Genomic DNA, 19,406 nt, shown 5'->3' with positions numbered 1-19,406 from the left:
TAAGTGTGACATCCCGCCCTCTAACCCGGCGCCTGTCGAATATTCTTTTCTCAGACGTCATCGCCGAATTAGTCTCGCTTGACCTGCTTGCACCTTGCTCGAAAAAGCTATTTCATGGTCTAATTGTTGCTGGTAGGGATGATGAAGATGAAGTCGTGTTCTTATCTAAAGGCCACGCAAATTGTTGCTTTCTTGCAAGGATGTTGGTGTCAAAACACTCAAGTGTTTTGGGCACATAGCCCCTCTCCTCCCCCCCCTCCCTTCCCCTACCACGACCTTTAGTAGAACGTGTAAACACCGGGGCAAGAGGGTCGTGAGTCAACTGTTGCCTTCCAAAACTTGCTCTTTTTATTTATTTTTTTAGCTCTCCCTGGGTGGTTCCCTATCTTGCAAATCCTCATTGCACACAGACAGAGAGTGTTGTTGTGTTGCCTGTGGTCTCTTACTGATCAGCTTTCCTGTTGCTGCAGAGCAACTGTGAGCTGTGAGATAAGGACATTGAGAGCACATGCTCGCGCAGCCCAGAGGGAAAGGAGGTGAAGAGTGAGGGAGGGAGGGAGGGAGGGAGGGCAGACAACCCGAGTCACAGAGATATTCATTTGAAGGGCGTGAAGTTGATTAATTAGAAGAAATAAGAAAGGGAGGGCTGCGCTCTGGTCGAGGGCTGCTCGAATGGAAGTGTGTGAGGCGATGTCTTCGCCAGACCTGAAAGAACCCCGGCGCATGCACGGATTAAGGAGACCTGCATAAATCTCGAGAATCAGGTCGAGGGGGGAGTGGAAGGATTTGAAGCATCCGAGGCCTGAGGATCCGAGAGCGGGATATGCATGTTGATGCACTTTGACTCAGCTGGCATGCGGGCGAGCGGGACCAAAGGGAGGATCGGGGCCTTGTTATTTGATCCGCCGCTCGAGTCCAAGTCGAGGCTAGGTAGTCGGGGGCGCTCGCGCGAGACGGGACGGACATTTTGAAGCGGAGCCTCGGGCGGCGATGACTCAGAAGAAACTGACGCGACAGCTGACGTTATGGGACGGTCCGGAGGGGCCACCTCCGGCCGACTCGATCACCTCGCCCATGTCGCCGGGCGAGCAATCCCGCGGACCCACAGGATCCACCTTGTTCCGCCGACTGAAACTGAACCGAAGCATTCAGGAGCGCAGACGTTTATCTCAGAGTCACTGCAGGTACATTAAAGCTTCTGCGGCGTGCCTTTTATTTACGATGCTCTTTAAAACTTCTGATGGCTTTCTACTCACTGAAAGTTGGGGATGTCGGGCTTCGGGTGAATTTTCAGAACGAACACTTTTATAAGCAGTTAAGGGGCGCCTGTCACATCTTTTTTCTCACACATGCCGGCGGACTGCGACGTTTTTATCCTGTCACATCTCGGTGTCACTATCAAACGAGAGCACATATTAACGTTTCTATCTTCCTCCTCCAGCTTCGATTCAGAGAATGGCCCGTCGCCGGGACGAAGTCCGATGGATTCGCAGGCGAGTCCTGGCTTGGTGCTGCACCCTTCTTTCCCTCAGAGCCAACGCAGGGAGTCCTTCCTGTACCGCTCCGACTCCGACTACGACACATCCCCCAAAACTATGTCACGCAACTCCTCCATTAACAGTGAGGGGTGAGTAAACAGACTTCAACCTGGATCCATCACACTCATCAGTTAAAATTGACGTCTATATCCGTCATTGGCAGTGAATGAGTGTTAGGACTCAGATGTGAGAATTCTTTTTTTTTAACAGTTGTCATTCACAGGCATGCTGAAGACATGATCGTCACCCCTTTCGCTCAGGTATTTTGACGACAGTATGCCAATTATTGTCGGTATGTTGCTGAATTGTGGTGCCCCCCCCTCCTACCAGGTGTTGGCCAGCCTCCGATCTGTAAGAAGCAACTTCACCATCCTCGCCAATGTCACCACACCAACTAACAAGTCAGTATCATTTTGTGTTTGATGCTCCTCCGCTTCAGTGGCTGCTGGCACACATTTCTATCCTGGCGTTTAGTTAACGACATGGTCAATAACTCTAAAAAGGATGCTCTTTTTTGCGATGCAGTAGAATCGAGACGATTGTTTTTGGCAGGGCCTCAAGCGCATCAATATGATATAAAAGAAAAAGCATTGCAGCAGAATGATCAGCATTCTATAATTACGCACTGCGTCCTGAAAAAGCCTCCTGCCTCACAGTTTAATTATAAAGGCTATTTGAAAAAATTTAAAACCGCACTGTTCACATTTTTAGTTTTGGGAATATTGCACACTATCCAGAAATTCAGTACATGCTCGCCGCCATTTTGTTGGTACATAGATATGATTTACATTCATGAAACGATTTCGAAACCATAGTGAGTGTCAAAATTATTTTTTTGAACTCATAGTGAAAGGATGTCAAAGATCGACAGAGGGCAGCAGCGTGCCGTTCCGCTTTTGATGTAATGATGTGTTTGTCCACAGGAGGTCGCCCGTCACAAGTCAACCGACCGTTCCCCAAGCAACCCTTTCTGGTAAGGATGAATATTTTATCAAAGATTGTTTATACAGATGAATAATAATAATCATACAAAAATATTGTATAGCTAATAATAATTACATTGACATATAATAGTCATCAAAATAAGGACACAAATAATATAAAGTTAAAATAAAAATACTTCATGATAATGGCTTAGAAAGAATGATAAATTAAATAAATAAATAAATATAATTAAAAAAAAAAAAAATAATATTTTTTCAATGTAGAAATTAAGTAGCAATTGGCCTCCTGGAAATTTTGTTCATTTATATGCAGTCAATATTTGGTTGACATGAATTATGGAAGCAATCAGCTTTCCACAATATTGTAATTTACCGAGGTATATTTGTTGAAATGGCTTCAAATTGAGTATGTTTCCTTGTCTGCCTCAGAGGAGACATACCAGCAGATGGCCCGGGAAACACTGGAAGAGTTGGACTGGTGTCTGGACCAGCTGGAGACCATTCAGACCCACCGCTCCGTCAGCGAGATGGCCTCCAACAAGGTGCCCGTCTGCACAAGCATGACACCAAACAAACTCAGATTTATTTCTATGGCGCTTGTATTTATTGGACACTCACTCTACCCTTTAGGTTAGGCAGGCAAGTAATGTTTCCCAATCTCTATTGAGCCGAGGCACATATTTTTACGTAATAAAAATGTACCCAGCCGTGGGAGAGCATTTAATTGTTCCGCCTGTCACTCTGCATCAGTGGATGGGAATCAGTGTGGCATAAAGCGTCTTGTGCTTTACTACGTCCTCATGGCAGCGTGCCTACGCAGCGTCTTGAGTGTGCACACGCAGGGCAAGGTCTGTGGGTGGTGAGCACATGAGTGTGTGTGTGGAATTGAAGGGGGAGGGGCTGAGGGGAGGGGGTGTTCTGTGGTCCTGATGCTGATGTCTCCGCTGTAACCTTGGTTGCTATCGAACAGCAGCAGGCTCTGCCTCTGCCTCTTCCTCATTGGTTGGCCATGCACACCGCAAGCCATGTGGTCCGGGCGGGATCCAATGACATGGCGTGCTACGCTCTTGTAGTAGTGTTCCATCTTAAAGCGGCAGGCGCCGTTTGTTCTGTCGAACGTCGTCCCTTCTGCTTTTCACCTTTTGAACATGCTGAGATTCAGTCGGGTGTACGTTTAGTGTGAAAACCTCTCATGGAGGATTTGCACTGCAACCAACCTGCACAGATCCAACATGGAGACACTTGATGGCTGTATTCCCACTCAGTCTCTCACTCTCACACACACACACGCACATATTCTCGACAGACGTACACGCCGTCTGGCCGCGCAGGCGCACTGGGGCCGCCATCAGAAGCCAGCGGGCGCAGGCACGCACGTGCATGCGCGTGCAGCCACAACGCCCGATTAGCTTGCGAGAGTCGTCTACGACATCCCGGCAAAAAAGAGGCGCCACGGGCGACAGCATCCGAAGAGGAGGAGGAGGAGTGGCTGGCTAAAGGCGGCGGGGATCGCTCTACGGCATCCCCTGGGCTCGGACTCACGCGGAGCGGGACGTCAGGCTCAGCTGGGGACAGACGGGGCCGATCCACTGATACGAGGACTCGGCCGGCCCTCTTGGGGGAGGGGCAGTCGACGCACAGAGAAGGAGCCTGTTTTTCCAGACCGCGATTATAAGAAACTGGCCCAGATTCCTTTTCCCCATCATCTTGCCGTCCTCCCCATGTTGTCGATTCTCCCGCCGTTCGATACTCGGGTCGTCCCGCGGTGCTGCTGTCACCATCCGCCTCTCTCATTTGCTTCCGTCGTGTAACTGTCCTATTTTTTTACTGTCGGTCGAGCATCCCTCGTCCTGCCCGTCTCTCTCACGTCGGCCTCATCTTCCTCCGCAGGCTGGTCTCGGTGCCCTTCAGACGCTCCCGCTCTGTTTACCTCAATCTTCCCTCTCTCCGCTCGCATCTCCCTCGACCCTGCGCCGGCGCTACATTCGGGTCAGCCGGATCACCAAATGGGATGAGATGTAGTCTCCACAGCTTCCAGATCCAGGGGGGGCTCCTGGGCCCCGCGTCGTGAGCTCGCAAGCGAGGCTGGACTCTGGGCCGAGCGGGCGGGCCACTTTGGGGTGCTGCATGTAGGCCAGGCTAGTCGGCCCCCTTCCCTCGCCCCCCTCCCCCGCCCCCCGTTCCTTCACCCCTACTCGGGGCAGCCTTCACTCTGGAGTGCCCTGGCCTCTCCCCGCGTGCCCTGACGACACCCTCATGCCAATGGGGCACCTGCAGTGCTCCCACCCCGCTCCACTTCCACACCACTCACCTGTGCCACCGGCCCAAGCCTCCTGTCACCCTCAACATGGGTGTGGTGGAGGCCATTGACCCCACGCCGTCACCCTGTCCCTCGCCTGTACCGGGGGGCTACCGGCTGCCCCGCTCCTCCAGCTACAGCCCGCTGCAGGGGAGGGCAGGGGCAGAGCTGGACCTCGGTGAGGCGGCCGGAGGGGTCCTGGAGGGGGGTGGGACGACGGCGCAGCGCAGGACCCCCTTGGTGGACCTGTTCTGCGAGACCTGCTCCAGGCCCTGGCTCATCGGCTGGTGGGACCAGGTAGGGCTCACGGAGGACAAACGAGGCCTGGCAGTGGCCATCTTAGATTGCTGGAATGATCAAGTGTCCCAAAGTAGCATGCATTAGAAACTCCTCTTGTTAGCATTTGTGATTTGGAGTAGCATTAGCGCATTCACAGCAAGGGAAGATTCTTTTTTTTTTGCTGAGTTTGTTTATCCAAACGTCTCTGCTTTGCATGGTCTGCCATTTTAGAGCCAACAGAAGTCTAGTTGGTCCTTGAAGTATTTTGAACAATGACAAAGTTTGCTTGATGCATCCATACTGTATGAGATTTTATTGCTGGTTATGAGTAAATTAATCTTAAAATAAGATTTTGTTTTAGCTTTAGTTTGTGTAAATACACTTGGTTACTTGTCTCAAGGAATCTTGCTAAGTCCGTTTTTCCCCTCTTTAATTGGCAGATAATTTTCTTGTATTTTGAAGCCTGGTTCTATTGTTGTATTGGACTCTTCACTTTTCAGGCTCACATTGGTGCCTATTTCCATTTTTGTCCCAAATCTTCTAAGCTGAGCACAGTTGTCACTAAACCCTGAGAGGAGAGACACAATGGCCTGCACTCGTGTCGCCTTTGCGCACGTGTGTGTGTCATGTCTTTGCAGCGCTGGCTTCATTAGTCAGTGTCATAGGAAGTGTTGTTTGTCCTGGCGCCGGGCGAGTGTCGGTTGGCAGCTATGACTCAGCATTACAGCATCGGCGTGAAGGAAAAGGCGACAAGGAGAGTGACACGGTTTGGGGGCCGCGAGTACCACTACGCGTGGACTCCCTGATCCCGCCCGACAGCATGTCAGAGCACCTCCTTGTGAGGCCGAGGAAAACAGTGAATGATGCTAAATAAAATGGCAGGAGGGGAAATGGATTTGTTTTTAGGTCGTGGTCTTGTTTTAGGAGATGCAGGAAGGAAAGGAAGAAGGGAGGAGCGTGTCGTCACTTGACCTTGGTAAAAGTCAGAGACACCTGCCTACTCCTTTTCGAATCGTCACCCAAGCAAGCCGCCGCGCTCACGTCAAGCTCAAGTGAGTGGCTGCGAGGATGGAGTTGCCACGGCAACCGTTCGCTCGGGTTGCCTAAGAGATTGTTATGTGTGAGGGATCGGTCAGGAGGACATCGCGTTGTGCCTTGGTCATTCAGACATGCTGCTTTTACCTCCCCGAGAATGAAACAGATTTGGAAGGTTTGCAAACATCTTTGAGGAAAAACAAAAGGGAGTCAGATTCATTTTGCAGAACGTCGGTACATGGCCATCATCATGGACAGCATTGTGGTGTGGAAAAAAAAAAGTGTCATGAATCGTAATTGGTTTTCTCACCTTTTGTGATAAGGACGAATTGATCATCGATGATAAGTGAATTCAACTCGTGACTCAAAAGAAGCGTGCTCACGCGCTTTGTCATATTTTAATATGATTTAGTGTGGCACTCAATGCACTCGGGAATCCAAATTTGAACCTTTACAAAGATGTCGTGAAACAACAATAATTGGTCTTTTGTTGTCTTCATTTGTTTCGACGTTGTGTGGCACTTTGAGTGATTATCTAACAAAAAACAACAACACTGTAATCAGGATTAATTTGATGCACATTAAAATCACCGTTATTCATTTATTTCCAAACAAAAGCCAACCCAACCCTAGAGTGACTTATTCACGTGATGTACTATAAAGCAAACAATATTTATGTTTCTACTCTTTAGTTCAAGAGGATGCTGAACAGAGAGTTGTCCCACTTGTCCGAGATGAGTCGCTCAGGGAACCAGGTGTCCGAATACATCTCCACGACCTTTCTAGGTAAACCGAACCCCATGATAAACTATTTTCCTCCCACCCGCCGCCGTATCTGAAGTGAAATCCCTCCGAGCAGATAAGCAGAACGAGGTGGAGATCCCATCCCCGACTTTGAGGGAGCGGGACAAGCCCATGTGTCACATCAGCGGCGTGAAGAAACTCACGCACAGTTCCAGCCTTTCAAACTCCACCTTGCCTCGCTTTGGCGTCAAGACTGAACATGAGGATGCGTTAGCCAGAGTGAGTGCAAACAAACCATTTCTGCAGTTCTCGTCAGAAAAGTTCCATTTCATTTCCTGTGCTGTGTCCTCAGGAGCTGAATGACTTGAACAAGTGGGGCCTTAATATCTTTCGTGTGGCAGAGTTCTCGAACAACAGACCCCTGAGCTGTATTATGTTTGCCATCTTCCAGGTGAGGGAGTCGACGCATTAACGCAAGAGTGCTTAATTGCTTGGCGGGCTTCATTTTTTGCTGACTCAAAACCAGCCGCGGGCTAAATGCTAGCAGAAACAATGACCTACATTCACAACCTTAATTCAAACTTTTGTTTCATGGAATATTAATGTATTCCCAAAAGACCATTATATTTTTTGGGGGGGTCCAATTAGATTTCTGTGTCTATGCTATGCTGGCTGATGTTAGCTAATTGTTTTGCTAATGGGATTGTTTTCACGAATCAGATTTGAAATTTGTCCTCAACGGGCCTAAATGACTCATTATTCGTGTAGTCTATGTATTTGAGTAAAAGTACATCACACTGTAAGAAAATATCTGTAGCCTAATATGGAATATTTGGTTACTGTGGAGCAACTGCTAACTTCCTTAGCATTAGCTTAAAAGGTAACATTAATTGTCACATAACCAAAACAGACAAGAGAAACTCATAATGTAGGCAACACAGGTTAACAACGATAATGATTTATGAGCGCTGGCTTCTTCCCGGCCGCAGGAGCGAGATCTACTGAAGACTTTTCGCATCCCAGTGGATACGTTTGTCACCTACGTGATGACGCTGGAGGACCATTACCATGCCAACGTGGCCTACCACAACAGCCTCCACGCCGCAGATGTCACTCAGTCCACACACGTACTGCTGTCTACGCCGGCTCTAGATGTAAATGTCGCCAAATGTTTAGTTTGTCAAGTATTATGTAAATATTTGAGGTGGATACCAATGTGTTATTTCTCTCTTTCATGACAGGCTGTGTTCACTGATCTAGAGGTCTTGGCCGCGTTATTTGCGGCCGCCATCCACGATGTCGACCATCCGGGAGTGTCCAACCAGTTCCTCATAAATACCAGTGAGTAGAGACGCATGACAAGACAGATGGCACAACATCACAAGTTTTGCAATTTTCATTTTAGTCAGTTTTGACTGGAAAAAAAATGTACTCGTTACACCCTGCAGACTCGGAACTTGCACTGATGTACAACGACGAGTCGGTTCTGGAAAACCACCACCTGGCTGTGGGCTTCAAGCTGCTCCACGAGGACAACTGTGACATCTTCCAGAACCTTAGCAAGAGGCAGAGACAGAGCCTGAGGAAACTTGTCATTGATATGGTGACTTTTCATACCCCAACTCTCGTGACCCCCATCATCTCCCTTCCTAATACTAATAAATGATAATGTGTCTATGCAGGTTTTAGCAACAGATATGTCCAAACACATGAGCCTGCTGGCAGACCTCAAGACGATGGTGGAAACCAAGAAAGTGACAAGCTCGGGTGTTCTGTTGCTGGACCACTACACCGATCGGATACAGGTGAGGAAATAAGGTGGGCCAGGGGCGGAGCTAAATTGTATGCTCTCCTGTCACCCCACTGGCCACCCCCGCATCTAGGGGAAGATTTTATCGAAATTTGTGAGTAATTTTATTTCATGAATGCCTGACTATGGATGGTATTATAAATAATGACTTCCCGGCCATTAATTAGAGAAGACAAAAAAAGGCCCAAACTTTTAAAGGGTCTTTTTAAATGTTTTTCCGCCACAAGACTTTGCGCCTTAAGATTCGAGACAGTTGCGAGGTCCTGATCCTGTTCCCTGTAGTATATTTTCAATTTGGAATTTGATCTACTTTGTCATCATATTGCCGGGGCGACACTTTAATGAAAGACCGAGCCGCTCGTTATTGTCTGCACGGAGCTCGAGGGAGCGTGACATCTTAACCTGGAGGCGGCAGGCGGCCGTGCACGCAAGCATTTGACCCCAGTTGACTCACAGCGTCGTGGGGAGATAACGAATCAGCGTCTCAAAGCAAACAACTCCAGCACGCATTTTTAATCAGACATCCCGTCTCCACGCAGAAGTAGATTTTCGACCACCGCCAAAGTAGGTCAACCGATTAGTGTTGTATGTGTCCAATGTTACACAATTAGATCCTCGTTCTCCGGTGTGGGTCGTTTGAAAGTGATTTGTAAAGTCATTAAAGGTGATGTATTTTGAAAAAGGCAGCAAAGTAGGTCAGCGGTCAGGACTTGGGTAGTTTCCATCTTCGCCGTGGCCTTGATGAGTCGTTGAAAAACAAGCAGATGACATCTAGTGACACCCTTTGAGTTGTTTCTTCAAGCGGGTGACTCACCCACTAATTAATCGCGGCATCTGCGACTGTGTCCGTGCAGGTCTTGAGGAACATGGTGCACTGCGCCGACCTGAGCAATCCCACCAAGCCTCTGGCAGTGTACCGACAATGGACGGAGAGAATCATGGAGGAGTTCTTCAGGCAAGGTGACAAGGAGAGGGAACGAGGGATGGAGATCAGCCCCATGTGTGACAAGCACACCGCCTCGGTGGAAAAGAGTCAGGTAAAGTCTGGTCCAGTCGTTTGTGCGTGGGTTCGAATCTCAGCACCACTGGGCAGCTGGTAGATGCTGGTGGTGCTGGGGTGGTTTGCTAAAAGCAGTACTGAACAGAGCGTGAGCTGGCATCTGGGAAGGCAGTAGTCATCCTCCCACGTTGTTAATGCTAATTTGTTATGGAGTCCAACAGAGAAGCTTTATTCATTCAGAGGCTGATAAAAAGTCTAAAAAAAAAACAAATTTCAAGATCTATGTTGAGACCACTGGTGGCGTTATACAATTTTCTGATCAAAAACATTCCTGAATTGTTTATGAAAAGATTCAACATGAGTTTGTCTAGCCGCCTCTTAGTTAGCTAGCTAGCTAGCTTGCTAGCTTTTGATATCATAGTGGAACCGTGGGGCTTAAATAATCCACTGAATACACTCATAGCTGACATCAAGAAGCTCTAAAGCGACCAGGCAAACTGTTCGGGGGTGTTAGCAAAGCTAGCTAGCTAACCGCACGATGCAATAAGCGCTTATGTTCTTCTATACCGAGGGAAGGGTGACTTATATCGGACTAAACCGGCCTAAACAACATGTATCCCCTCTACCGTGTAGGTTGGCTTTATCGACTACATCGTCCATCCTCTGTGGGAGACCTGGGGGGACCTGGTGCACCCCGACGCCCAGGACATCTTGGACACTCTGGAGGACAACAGGGACTGGTACCAGAGTACCATCCCACAGAGCCCGTCGCCTCCTCCCGTGTGCCAGGACAAGGAGCTCAACGCCTGCGCGGACAAGTTCCAGTTCGAGCTCACCCTCGACGACGGTTCTCAGGCCGAGTGCGACGAGTGCGAGGCCGCGGCGTGCCCAAACCACGTGGAGCGAGACGGCGACAAAGGGGACGAGGGGGAGGACGTCCTGGCGGAAGAAGAGGAGGAAGAGGAGGAGAACGAGGACATCATCGAGGAGGAGGAGGACGACGAGGAGGTGGCGATGGAGCAGGAGGAGGAGCAGGGCGAGGAGCAGAAAGGCGAGCCGGAGACCGAGTCCAAGAAGGAGAGACTTTCCGACACCAGTCCTGTAGAGGAAGAGGAGGATTCTTCTTCGCAAGCCGACGATACATGAGTGCGGGCGGCTCTTGCGTCTCGGAGCCCTCCTCACTTGCACATGTGATCTGTTTTCATCCTTTCACGAGGCCAAAAACCGAGAACATTAATAATAAGAACCGCAGTGACTAAACAGACCTTTAAATCTATTTTTCAAAAAAAGGGAATCAAGAGGAGTTCATCACACAGCAACTGTAGATGCAAAGTAGTGAGCGTTGGACAACATGGTGTAGCACTCTGGGACGGGAATGCACACAGATAAACACACACTCGTTTTGAATGCGGTGTGCGCACGCGCGCATATATGCAGAATAATTTAGCATCGCAGCCCCCCCCCCTCCCTCCCCCCTGGGCTGCTGTTTTCCTGCAAACACACACTTGACTGTATGTTTGTATGTGTGCATTTACACAAGGGATCGCTAACAATGATTCGTTTCTTGTTTTGTTTTGTTTTGGAAAAAGCCATCTCTCAATGGAGTGTTTAGTCCCTTTTAGCGATTCATGTTCAGTAGAATCCCAACAGGAACTGTTCTCCTCAGCAAAGCGAGCAACTTTAATTTTTATTTTCCATTTCTGTCGGAAAAGAAAAATGAAGAAGTTGGACGTCACTGGGGGAAATATGGATGTCCGGGCGCCCCGGGTCCCGTGCCCCTTTACGAGAAGATGGCTCTGTGCCTTTCTGACTCACCGGCCTCCAGAATGGAGAGCAGTGGTGAAGCAATGCATTGTGGGACAAGAGTGCGCGCGTGTGCTTTTTTTTGTTCTCACTTTTGATTGTCCCCTTCGTGGAAGCTACTGTCCATGCTTTTGTGGTGTGTCTGTGGTGACATGTTTTCAGCTGTCAAGTCTTCCTTTGTTGCTCTTCTGCTGGTATAACAGAGCAATCATAATTACCAAACCCCCCCTCCCGCCAACTCTTATTTCTTTCCTACTATATATAAGCCATGCGATGCTTCGGTGCATACGTTTTTGCCTTTATTTTCTATTTAACAGTGTGAGGAAGATTGGATTATTATGCCATCAGCGGATCAATTTTGCGCCGCGCCCGCTCGCACTGTGTTCAAGTCCTCATACAATGATCACCAAAGTTGACGAGTAAAGATTATGGGAAAAGGAATTCAGGAATGTTGGTCTGGAAATCCCTTGTAGTTTTATTTTGATGTCAAACCACTTCACGTACACGCCCACTTATTCATTAGGGAGTCAAGCTAATTCCATAGAGGTGGTCACTGCTAAAAGGTCGATTGTCCTTATTATGTTTTTTTGCCTTAATGTCGGAAGCAGGATTTATAGTTGCCGCGATACGTAGAGGAGGAAATACATCCTACTATAGTTTTGTCTATGTACTTGTTTGTTTCAATACATTGGTCAGTTATTTACAGTATGTTGTGGCTGTGCTCTGACCAACACGAAGAATGTTTTTGTTGTTGAAATCACTACCTTGCAGCTATCACGTAGATGGAATCATTGTGTTGTGTATTAGTGAGCGTTTAAGCGGGGTACATATATTTTGATAATTGGGCTGAACTGAGCCTGTCCCCCCCCACACACACAATAAAAATGACAAGTTAGCCTCCGCATTGCAGTTGCCATAGAAGCTAACCATTAGCTTAGCTTCTTCTGTTTATTTCTTCTTTGTATTTTCCCGTCACGTGTGGATGTCTCTGACGTTTTAATAATTAGTCAGCCCGTTTGTACCCTGCTTTTGAATGACTTAATCATGGTTGCGCGACAGTTTGAGAAAATAAGGCCTAAAATGATGTTCAATGTATCGTTGCCCACTTTTTTTTTTTTTTTTTTTTAAAAAACGTTTTCACAGGGTAAAAAGCAAAAGATGGTGAAAGGTGGCGAGAGAGCAGATTCTGCAGGTCAGAAACTAAGCTCTTTCTTCTGTGTGAGTGTAACCACGGGAATATGGAGAAACAAGCATTAACACGACATTCCCATACAGTATGCACTGGCCTGTTCACTTTCAGTAAAATTAATAATTTTCTTTGGGTGGCTTCTTCTTGTGATGTCATATAGCTATAAAAAAAAAGTTACTATTTAATTGCCATACAAACACAATACTGTAGCAAATTGTTTCTTATTAATAAGATTATTCAGTGGATTGATTGCTGCCATTCTTTTTCAAAATGACGAAAAAGAAAACCGCGGGAAGTCTGTTTTCTTTGAACAGTTTGTGTACAGTTTATTTTTATATCATTCCGGTGGCTGGTGAGAGGGGCAAAATAAAAAGAAGAATCACATAGGTGTAAGCATAATCACTCTTGTATATAATGTATATTGCATTGTAAATGATTGAACAATACAAACACACTGCAGGCCACAACCTTCACCTCTTCAGTATGTTCTTGTTTGCCTGTACCGTCACCTCTTTGTTGTTCAAATATACGTGTACCAGCACTTTATTTCACCAGGCTCGGAGGCAGAGTTTCAAGTTGTGTGTGTGTGTGTGGTGTGTGAGTGTGTGGTCTGAGCTGGGTGGGGGTTTCACCATTAATTCTGCTATTCTAATGGGCCAAATCACAAACCCTCAATGTAGAGTCAAAACGCTTATCCACCCGCCGCGTGAGAATTAATTAATTTGACATGTAAAGTCAAAACTTGAGCGGCTATATTGTAGTCACACAATATGTGACGCGTATACAGATAATAAGTGTGTCCTTATCTATTTTGACCATTCGTTTCTAGCACTATCACCTCCTCTTGTTTCTTAGTAACTTTAACTAATAGCCTGCTTGTCAGGTTGGAGTGATGCAGACTGACTCGCTCTAAAGAGTATTTTTGTTAGCTTTAATTCACGTGTGTGACTGTGTGCGACTGTGTTTGTGTGTGTGTGTTTTCACTAAAGGGGTAGAAATTATACAAGGGGGTAAAGATAACACGAAATGATTGTAATATTTGTAAATTATCTCGCTGTAACATGCAAAATGTGTCCAGTTATTTTTTATCTTTATGAAAGTTTTTTTTTCCTCTTAAAAGAGCCGAGGTGTCATTTTGTGAATAAACACATTTATTAAGCAAATACCTATATATAAATAAAAAAATGACAGTATATCAGTATATATTTTTTTTTATTTCACTGTCCAGTACTGTAAAGTGTGTTAGAAATACAATAAAGGTCGATTTTTATATTACATGGTACCTTTGAATGGAAATTTCTTTAGTCTTTTGGGTATTTACAGAAGTACAACTAAATATAAATACATATAGTTTATATTATGTATTATAATATTAGGATGTTAAAAATTAAAATAATATGATGGCAGTATTAATAACAATGTTCAGAAAATAATAAGCAAAATAATTTGACCTTTTGGAAGTGTCAAAACTGACACGAGATGGCTGCGACGTATTGAGTGACATCCCTCAAAGCCAATCGTCATTTATCATTAAGATTCAATGAAACAGAAAGAGGATTGTCCAAATTTGAACCAATCACAATCATCGCTCTGAAAAGACCATCCAATCACATGCTTACAAAACAGCCCAAGCTGTACGCATGCGCAATGCGGAACTCCGGCGCGAGGCTAGGCTACGGCTAGCCATTAGGTTATCTTTTTCGAGGGTAGAAAGAAAAAACAACGTTACAGGTACGTTTGTCTTTTCAAATATATTATATTTTAAGTATGGTGGGATTATTTTACTTGACGTCACACGAGTTTCACCGGTCGTTTGAATTAAAATGGATAGCGTTCTTAATCCCTATACAATTTGCTCTCCGGATGCGTTTTGAGTTTACTCGTGACGTCAGCCTGGACAGAACATCCGGTTTCAATGACCGGTCCAGTTGTGTTCGAATTTTACATTTACCTTCTAACTGTTCGACAGAGAGCAAAGGCGGAAAAATGGCAATGGTCTGTCAGTCTCTCATCCCTTTGCTGTTGCTGAGTGCGGCAATTTCGGCCGTAGAGGTACAGCGACCCCGCGGTGTCCCGCTTTCAAGTAAGACGGAATTTGAGAAAAATGCTCCTTTGACTTACGAGTTTCAATTCGTTACATGGCGATGGTCAAAATCGAGATCTCTCGCATTTTAAATTGGAAATCTGTTAATTATGTTGTCCAACAGAAAAGCACTTCTACGTGGAGGGCAAACCTTTCACTTGCTTGGATGACTCCCGCACAATTCCCTTTGATAGGGTGAATGATGACTACTGTGACTGTCAGGATGGTTCGGATGAGCCAGGTTTGTACATCCGGCAGCGGCTCTCTCTTCCAAATTGTATTTAATACATCAGACCCATTTGTTCTTTGGCAGGCACTCCGGCTTGCCCCAACGGCAGCTTCCACTGCACTAACGCGGGCTATCGACCGGTCTTCATCCCATCGTCCCGAATCAATGATGGTGTATGCGGTAAGATTACTTATTTCTCTTTTCCTCTCCTACTTGTGGTCAAGATTTAGATTCAATGGAAACGTTCCCATTACAGACTGCTGTGATGCAACAGACGAGTACAACAGCGGCGCGAGCTGCCCAAACACTTGCAGGTAAAGGTGACTATTTGGGCCATCGCTGAATTGATTAATTAGCTTATTTGAATAGATTACGTACACCCATACAAAGCGCAGCCATAAAAAATGCTCTTTTCTGTTTCCTAGGGAGTTGGGTCGCAAGGAGAAGGAGATTCTGCTAAAACTGGCAGAGATTGCAAAGGAGGGTTTCGTTCTCAAACAACAACTCATTCAGGAAGCCAAGAGGGGTCTGGAGGAAAAGAAGGTGGGGGGGGGGGTGATATTCAAATTGTATTTCTTTCTTAGTTAACACATCATCATGTTTGAAAAAAGACACTTATTTTCCCTGGCAGACTAAAGCGTTTGAACTGGAGGCCAGTAAGAAACAACTGGAGGAGAAGTTGGAGGCTCTGAGAACAGTGAAGGAAGCGGCAGAGGAGCCTGAGAAAGAAGCGAAAGAGCGCCATCTCAAGGCTTGGGAAGGTAAGCAAATCTGTCTCAATGTGGATAAGTCAATATTTATTCAAATTTAATCTAATAATTATTCGTGCAGATGAGAAGGCTGCGGTACGCGCTGAGAAGGACAACGCTCGAATGGCTGAGGTGTTTATTGAACTGGATGATGATGGCGATGGCTTGTGAGTATCAACGTCAAACCAGAATGATGCATAAATTAATTGACTGTATTTTTAATAATTATTTTGACTCGTGCCAATTATTCCCACTGATGTTTATGACATCCTTTTAATGGTTTGATCCACTAATAATATTTATTTTAATTTCAGTGTCTCCCTGATTGAGCTTCAGTCCCACACTGAACTCGACACAGATTCTGATGGTTCTTTCACTGAAACGGAGGCTCAGGTAATAAAAACAAAAAAGCGCTAGTGTTGAGCACCACATGTAGTCATTTTTAAAATTTGAACCAATTTTGAAAATGTCAGAGACATTAAGCCCCTCAGCGGCTGTTAATACACTACGCACCGTTAATGTAATCCTCATCTTCGACAGGCCCTTTTTGGAGATGTGGACAAAGCGGATAGGGTGGCATTCGAGGCTGTCTGGAAGGACATAAAAGACAAATACATATCCGAGGTAGGATTCCGGCAACCCCCCTAAAAATCAAGTTTGCTAACATGGATCTTTCTTGGCGGCAGTCCCAAGCGCCGGCGGAGACGCCGCAGGAGGAGATGCCGCACGGGGAGACGAGAGAGCCGCGTTCTGACAATGACTCTGAAAACTACCCGGAAGGTGAAATCCCGGAGGATGACGATGATGACGACGATCAGGAGGAGGAGGATGACGAGGAGGAGGAAGATGATGATCCAGATGAGGCAGACTACAATGTAAACTTTTGGAGCTTGCGCGCTACGTGAGAAAAGTTCATCCCTCTGACTCACTGTCGTTGCGTGTGTGTGCTTTATTTCACAGAGGCCTCCTGCGGTGCAAGAAAAGAAGGATGACGAGGGGACGATGCCGCCATACGATGGAGAAACGCAGATCCTCATTGATGGTAAGGGCTTGTGTGACTCAGTGATGAGTATTCACAAAAAATGCACACCTGAATACATCTTGTGTGATGTTAGGAATGTTGAAATATTCCTTCAAACATGGCATGTGCTTTACGATAGCAGACATCTTGAGTGAACCGGCGCGGAAATGTCTTTCTCATCTGATGCAGTACACTAAAGCAAACAATGTGATCTCATTAGACGATGTAGGCGTGCGTACCTAATGTTGTGGCCATGTGTGCATTAAATTCCCCATCAAAGCCAAGTAATTGAATCTGGCATGTTTGTTTTGCTAGCCGCCCAGAAGGCCAGAGAGCAGTTTGATGAGGCCGAGCGAGCTCTCCGGGAACTGGATGATCAGTTGAAGTAAGTACTGTACTCGGAATACGACGCACATCTTTTCCAGTCATGCCAATACGCCTACAGTCTTCAATTCAATATTTGTTTCAGATTTTTTTTTTCTTCTCCCATTTCAGTTGACACATTTGGTCAATTTCTATCACCAATATGGCTTTAAATGTAACTCTGTCTAATTCCGTGGCCTCGCTGCAGCTGACGATTGTTTTCTGCAGGAGCATTGAAAAGGAAACAAACTCTGACTTTGGACCCAGTGCTGAGTTTGCCTACCTCTACAGCCAGTGCTACGAAATGCCCACTGGCGAGTATGTCCTCGGGTGTCGTTATTCTTTTGTTTGTGGTATTTGGTGTTACTAACTTTTGTTTTCTCAGGTACATCTACAGGTTCTGCCCCTTCAATCGAGTAACGCAGAAACCCAAGTACGGCGGCTCAGAGACCAGTTTAGGGTAATGCAAAATGCCCTCCAGCGAACGCTTGGCTCATTTCTTGGCAACTTATGTTTTTAAATTTTTTGGTTTTAAGGACATGGGGTCATTGGGATGGTCCCGAGGGTGACGTCTACGCCGTGATGAAGTATGAGAATGGAATGGGATGCTGGCAAGGTCCCAACAGATCCACCACGGTCCGTGTTTGTCCGCCTTTCCAAAGTGGGACACAAAAAGCATTTGCTCAACTTTTGGGCTTTGTTTTGCAGGTCAAGCTAAAATGCGGGCGGGAGACAGCAGTAACGTCCACGGCTGAACCCAGTCGCTGCGAGTACTTAATGGAATTCACCACTCCCGCCCTCTGCCAAGAACCCAAGACCCTGGACTCCATGCACGCACATCTCGAACTTTGAACCCACTCCACCTGTGAGTCATATTTTCATACGTCATCACGTATAATAATGCATGTGCTGCAGTGAATGGCTTTGCATATTTTCCTGCCACCTTACCTCAAATTGACTCGTGAACACGAAGCTCACTGAATTAAAACGAAACGCGGCCGCGGTCGACGCGGTTACGTGACATCAAAGCGCGTCTCAGCATTTGACGGCGAAGAAAAGGGTCGGCGTGCCTTTATGGCTTTCTCTTTTTCTGTGTGAAGAACGAGCTGAAGCACAGCAGAGACAAGGTAATGGTATCTTCCTAAAAGTTCATTACGTTTATAGAGAGACAAGAATGAATTAAATGTGACAGTTTAACGACGCGACGTCGGACAGAAGAATTTGGCAGCGTTGAAATGCCGCACTGCAGTCATTTGATGAAAAAGATGTCTTTACTAACGACAGTATTCTCACTTAATGCATGCATATTCATTTCATTGTTGTTATTGTTGTTGTACCGTAGTAGCTTGTCATGAATAGTAATTTTTGCTTTCTACTAATCATGTGTTGTTTTCTACTAAATCCTGTTCTATGTATTTGAGCATAATACTTGCATGTTTTTGCTTTGCTGATGGTGGCGTCGATGTTGTCATGTTATAAATCGAATACAATTAAACGCTGACCCTAGGTTAGCTTACAAAATGACTCTCGGAAATTCGACCCTACTGGGATTTGACACCCCACTCAAAGTGAACGTGTTTGTGCTCCTCTTGCAGTGTTCACCAGGGACCATGTCGCCGCGGCAACAGAAAGTTGTGAGGAGCCACCGCACTGCTATTTCATTGTGTTAAGTAAATAAATCGAGTTATTTTACATGTTCTTGTGGTTATTTGAAAGTAATACAGAGTAGTGGTTTCATTGTCTAAAATGATCATCTTATAATTCTTTTAGCATTGTAAGACAGTTTGATTTTTTTTTTTTTAGTAATCGAGGTCCAACTTTGTTATAAAATCCTACATTAATATTTGAACCGTAGCTTATTGTTGTAATTAAGGTAAGGTGTAATATTTTTATCTTTAATCATTATAGTTGTTAGATGTAAACCTGAATTTTGTTCTCATTAACAATTAAACCATCCAATCTTGCGACTGAGAAAATGACCGCGAAAGAATCTTTGTTCACTCAACAAAATGGGGCCCACTCGTATTTGTAACTTTTATTTTTTTCTGGCATGTAAAGTACAAATAATTAAACAATCCCATGAAAAAGTCTTCAAGCGTCTTCAGCTGAAATCCCAGTAGTAAATATTCTAGACTAAACCGAAAGGTTTTTACTTGTATTTTGTTTGTTTGTTTCTCATTGCTCATTTGGTCTTGTCTGGAAGTATGTATGAGTGTTTTGTATTCCACTACTTTTGATCGTTTTTTTGATTTTTGTTCTACTGTTCCAGGAAAAATGTAAGAAAAACATCACTAATAATATACTGCGTCCCCTCTTCTAA

General features: G+C 45.8%; 2 protein-coding genes across 5 annotated transcripts in view; both read left to right on the top strand.

The window, feature by feature from the left end:
• pde4a (phosphodiesterase 4A, cAMP-specific) overlaps positions 1–13,923 on the top strand; it is a 32,540-nt gene extending 18,617 nt beyond the window's left edge. For 2 of the 4 annotated variants that reach the window (XM_037256748.1, XM_037256751.1), the window contains exons 2-15: positions 1,442–1,627; positions 1,762–1,798; positions 1,869–1,939; positions 2,462–2,511; positions 2,912–3,024; positions 6,788–6,881; positions 6,955–7,118; positions 7,192–7,290; positions 7,829–7,993; positions 8,081–8,180; positions 8,288–8,442; positions 8,522–8,644; positions 9,504–9,686; positions 10,283–13,923. In XM_037256748.1, coding sequence (XP_037112643.1) covers positions 1,442–1,627; positions 1,762–1,798; positions 1,869–1,939; positions 2,462–2,511; positions 2,912–3,024; positions 6,788–6,881; positions 6,955–7,118; positions 7,192–7,290; positions 7,829–7,993; positions 8,081–8,180; positions 8,288–8,442; positions 8,522–8,644; positions 9,504–9,686; positions 10,283–10,795 — 2,053 coding nt within the window. In that variant the 3' untranslated portion in view covers positions 10,796–13,923. Of the gene's footprint in view, positions 1–46; positions 1,185–1,441; positions 1,628–1,761; positions 1,799–1,868; positions 1,940–2,461; positions 2,512–2,911; positions 3,025–3,822; positions 5,079–6,787; positions 6,882–6,954; positions 7,119–7,191; positions 7,291–7,828; positions 7,994–8,080; positions 8,181–8,287; positions 8,443–8,521; positions 8,645–9,503; positions 9,687–10,282 lie in introns of those variants that run through there. The other 2 variants (XM_037256749.1, XM_037256752.1) reach the window with 2 other exon arrangements.
• A 350-nt stretch (positions 13,924–14,273) lies between these two features.
• prkcsh (protein kinase C substrate 80K-H) lies at positions 14,274–19,176 on the top strand. Its single transcript, XM_037256784.1, has 18 exons — positions 14,274–14,372; positions 14,611–14,724; positions 14,849–14,965; positions 15,038–15,133; positions 15,210–15,267; positions 15,379–15,496; positions 15,585–15,714; positions 15,785–15,869; positions 16,017–16,095; positions 16,243–16,326; positions 16,389–16,577; positions 16,663–16,744; positions 17,039–17,108; positions 17,315–17,404; positions 17,472–17,546; positions 17,623–17,722; positions 17,795–17,951; positions 18,680–19,176. The coding sequence occupies exons 1-17, from the start codon at positions 14,282–14,284 to the stop codon at positions 17,936–17,938; spliced, it is 1,722 nt and encodes a 573-aa protein (XP_037112679.1). The 5' UTR covers positions 14,274–14,281; the 3' UTR covers positions 17,939–17,951; positions 18,680–19,176.
• The last annotated feature ends 230 nt before the right edge of the window (positions 19,177–19,406 follow it).

This window comes from Syngnathus acus, chromosome 8 (genome assembly GCF_901709675.1).
Source record: "Syngnathus acus chromosome 8, fSynAcu1.2, whole genome shotgun sequence".
NCBI lineage: Eukaryota > Metazoa > Chordata > Actinopteri > Syngnathiformes > Syngnathidae > Syngnathus > Syngnathus acus.
Note: the sequence above shows the minus strand (reverse complement) of the source record. Positions and strands in the feature narration are given on the sequence as shown.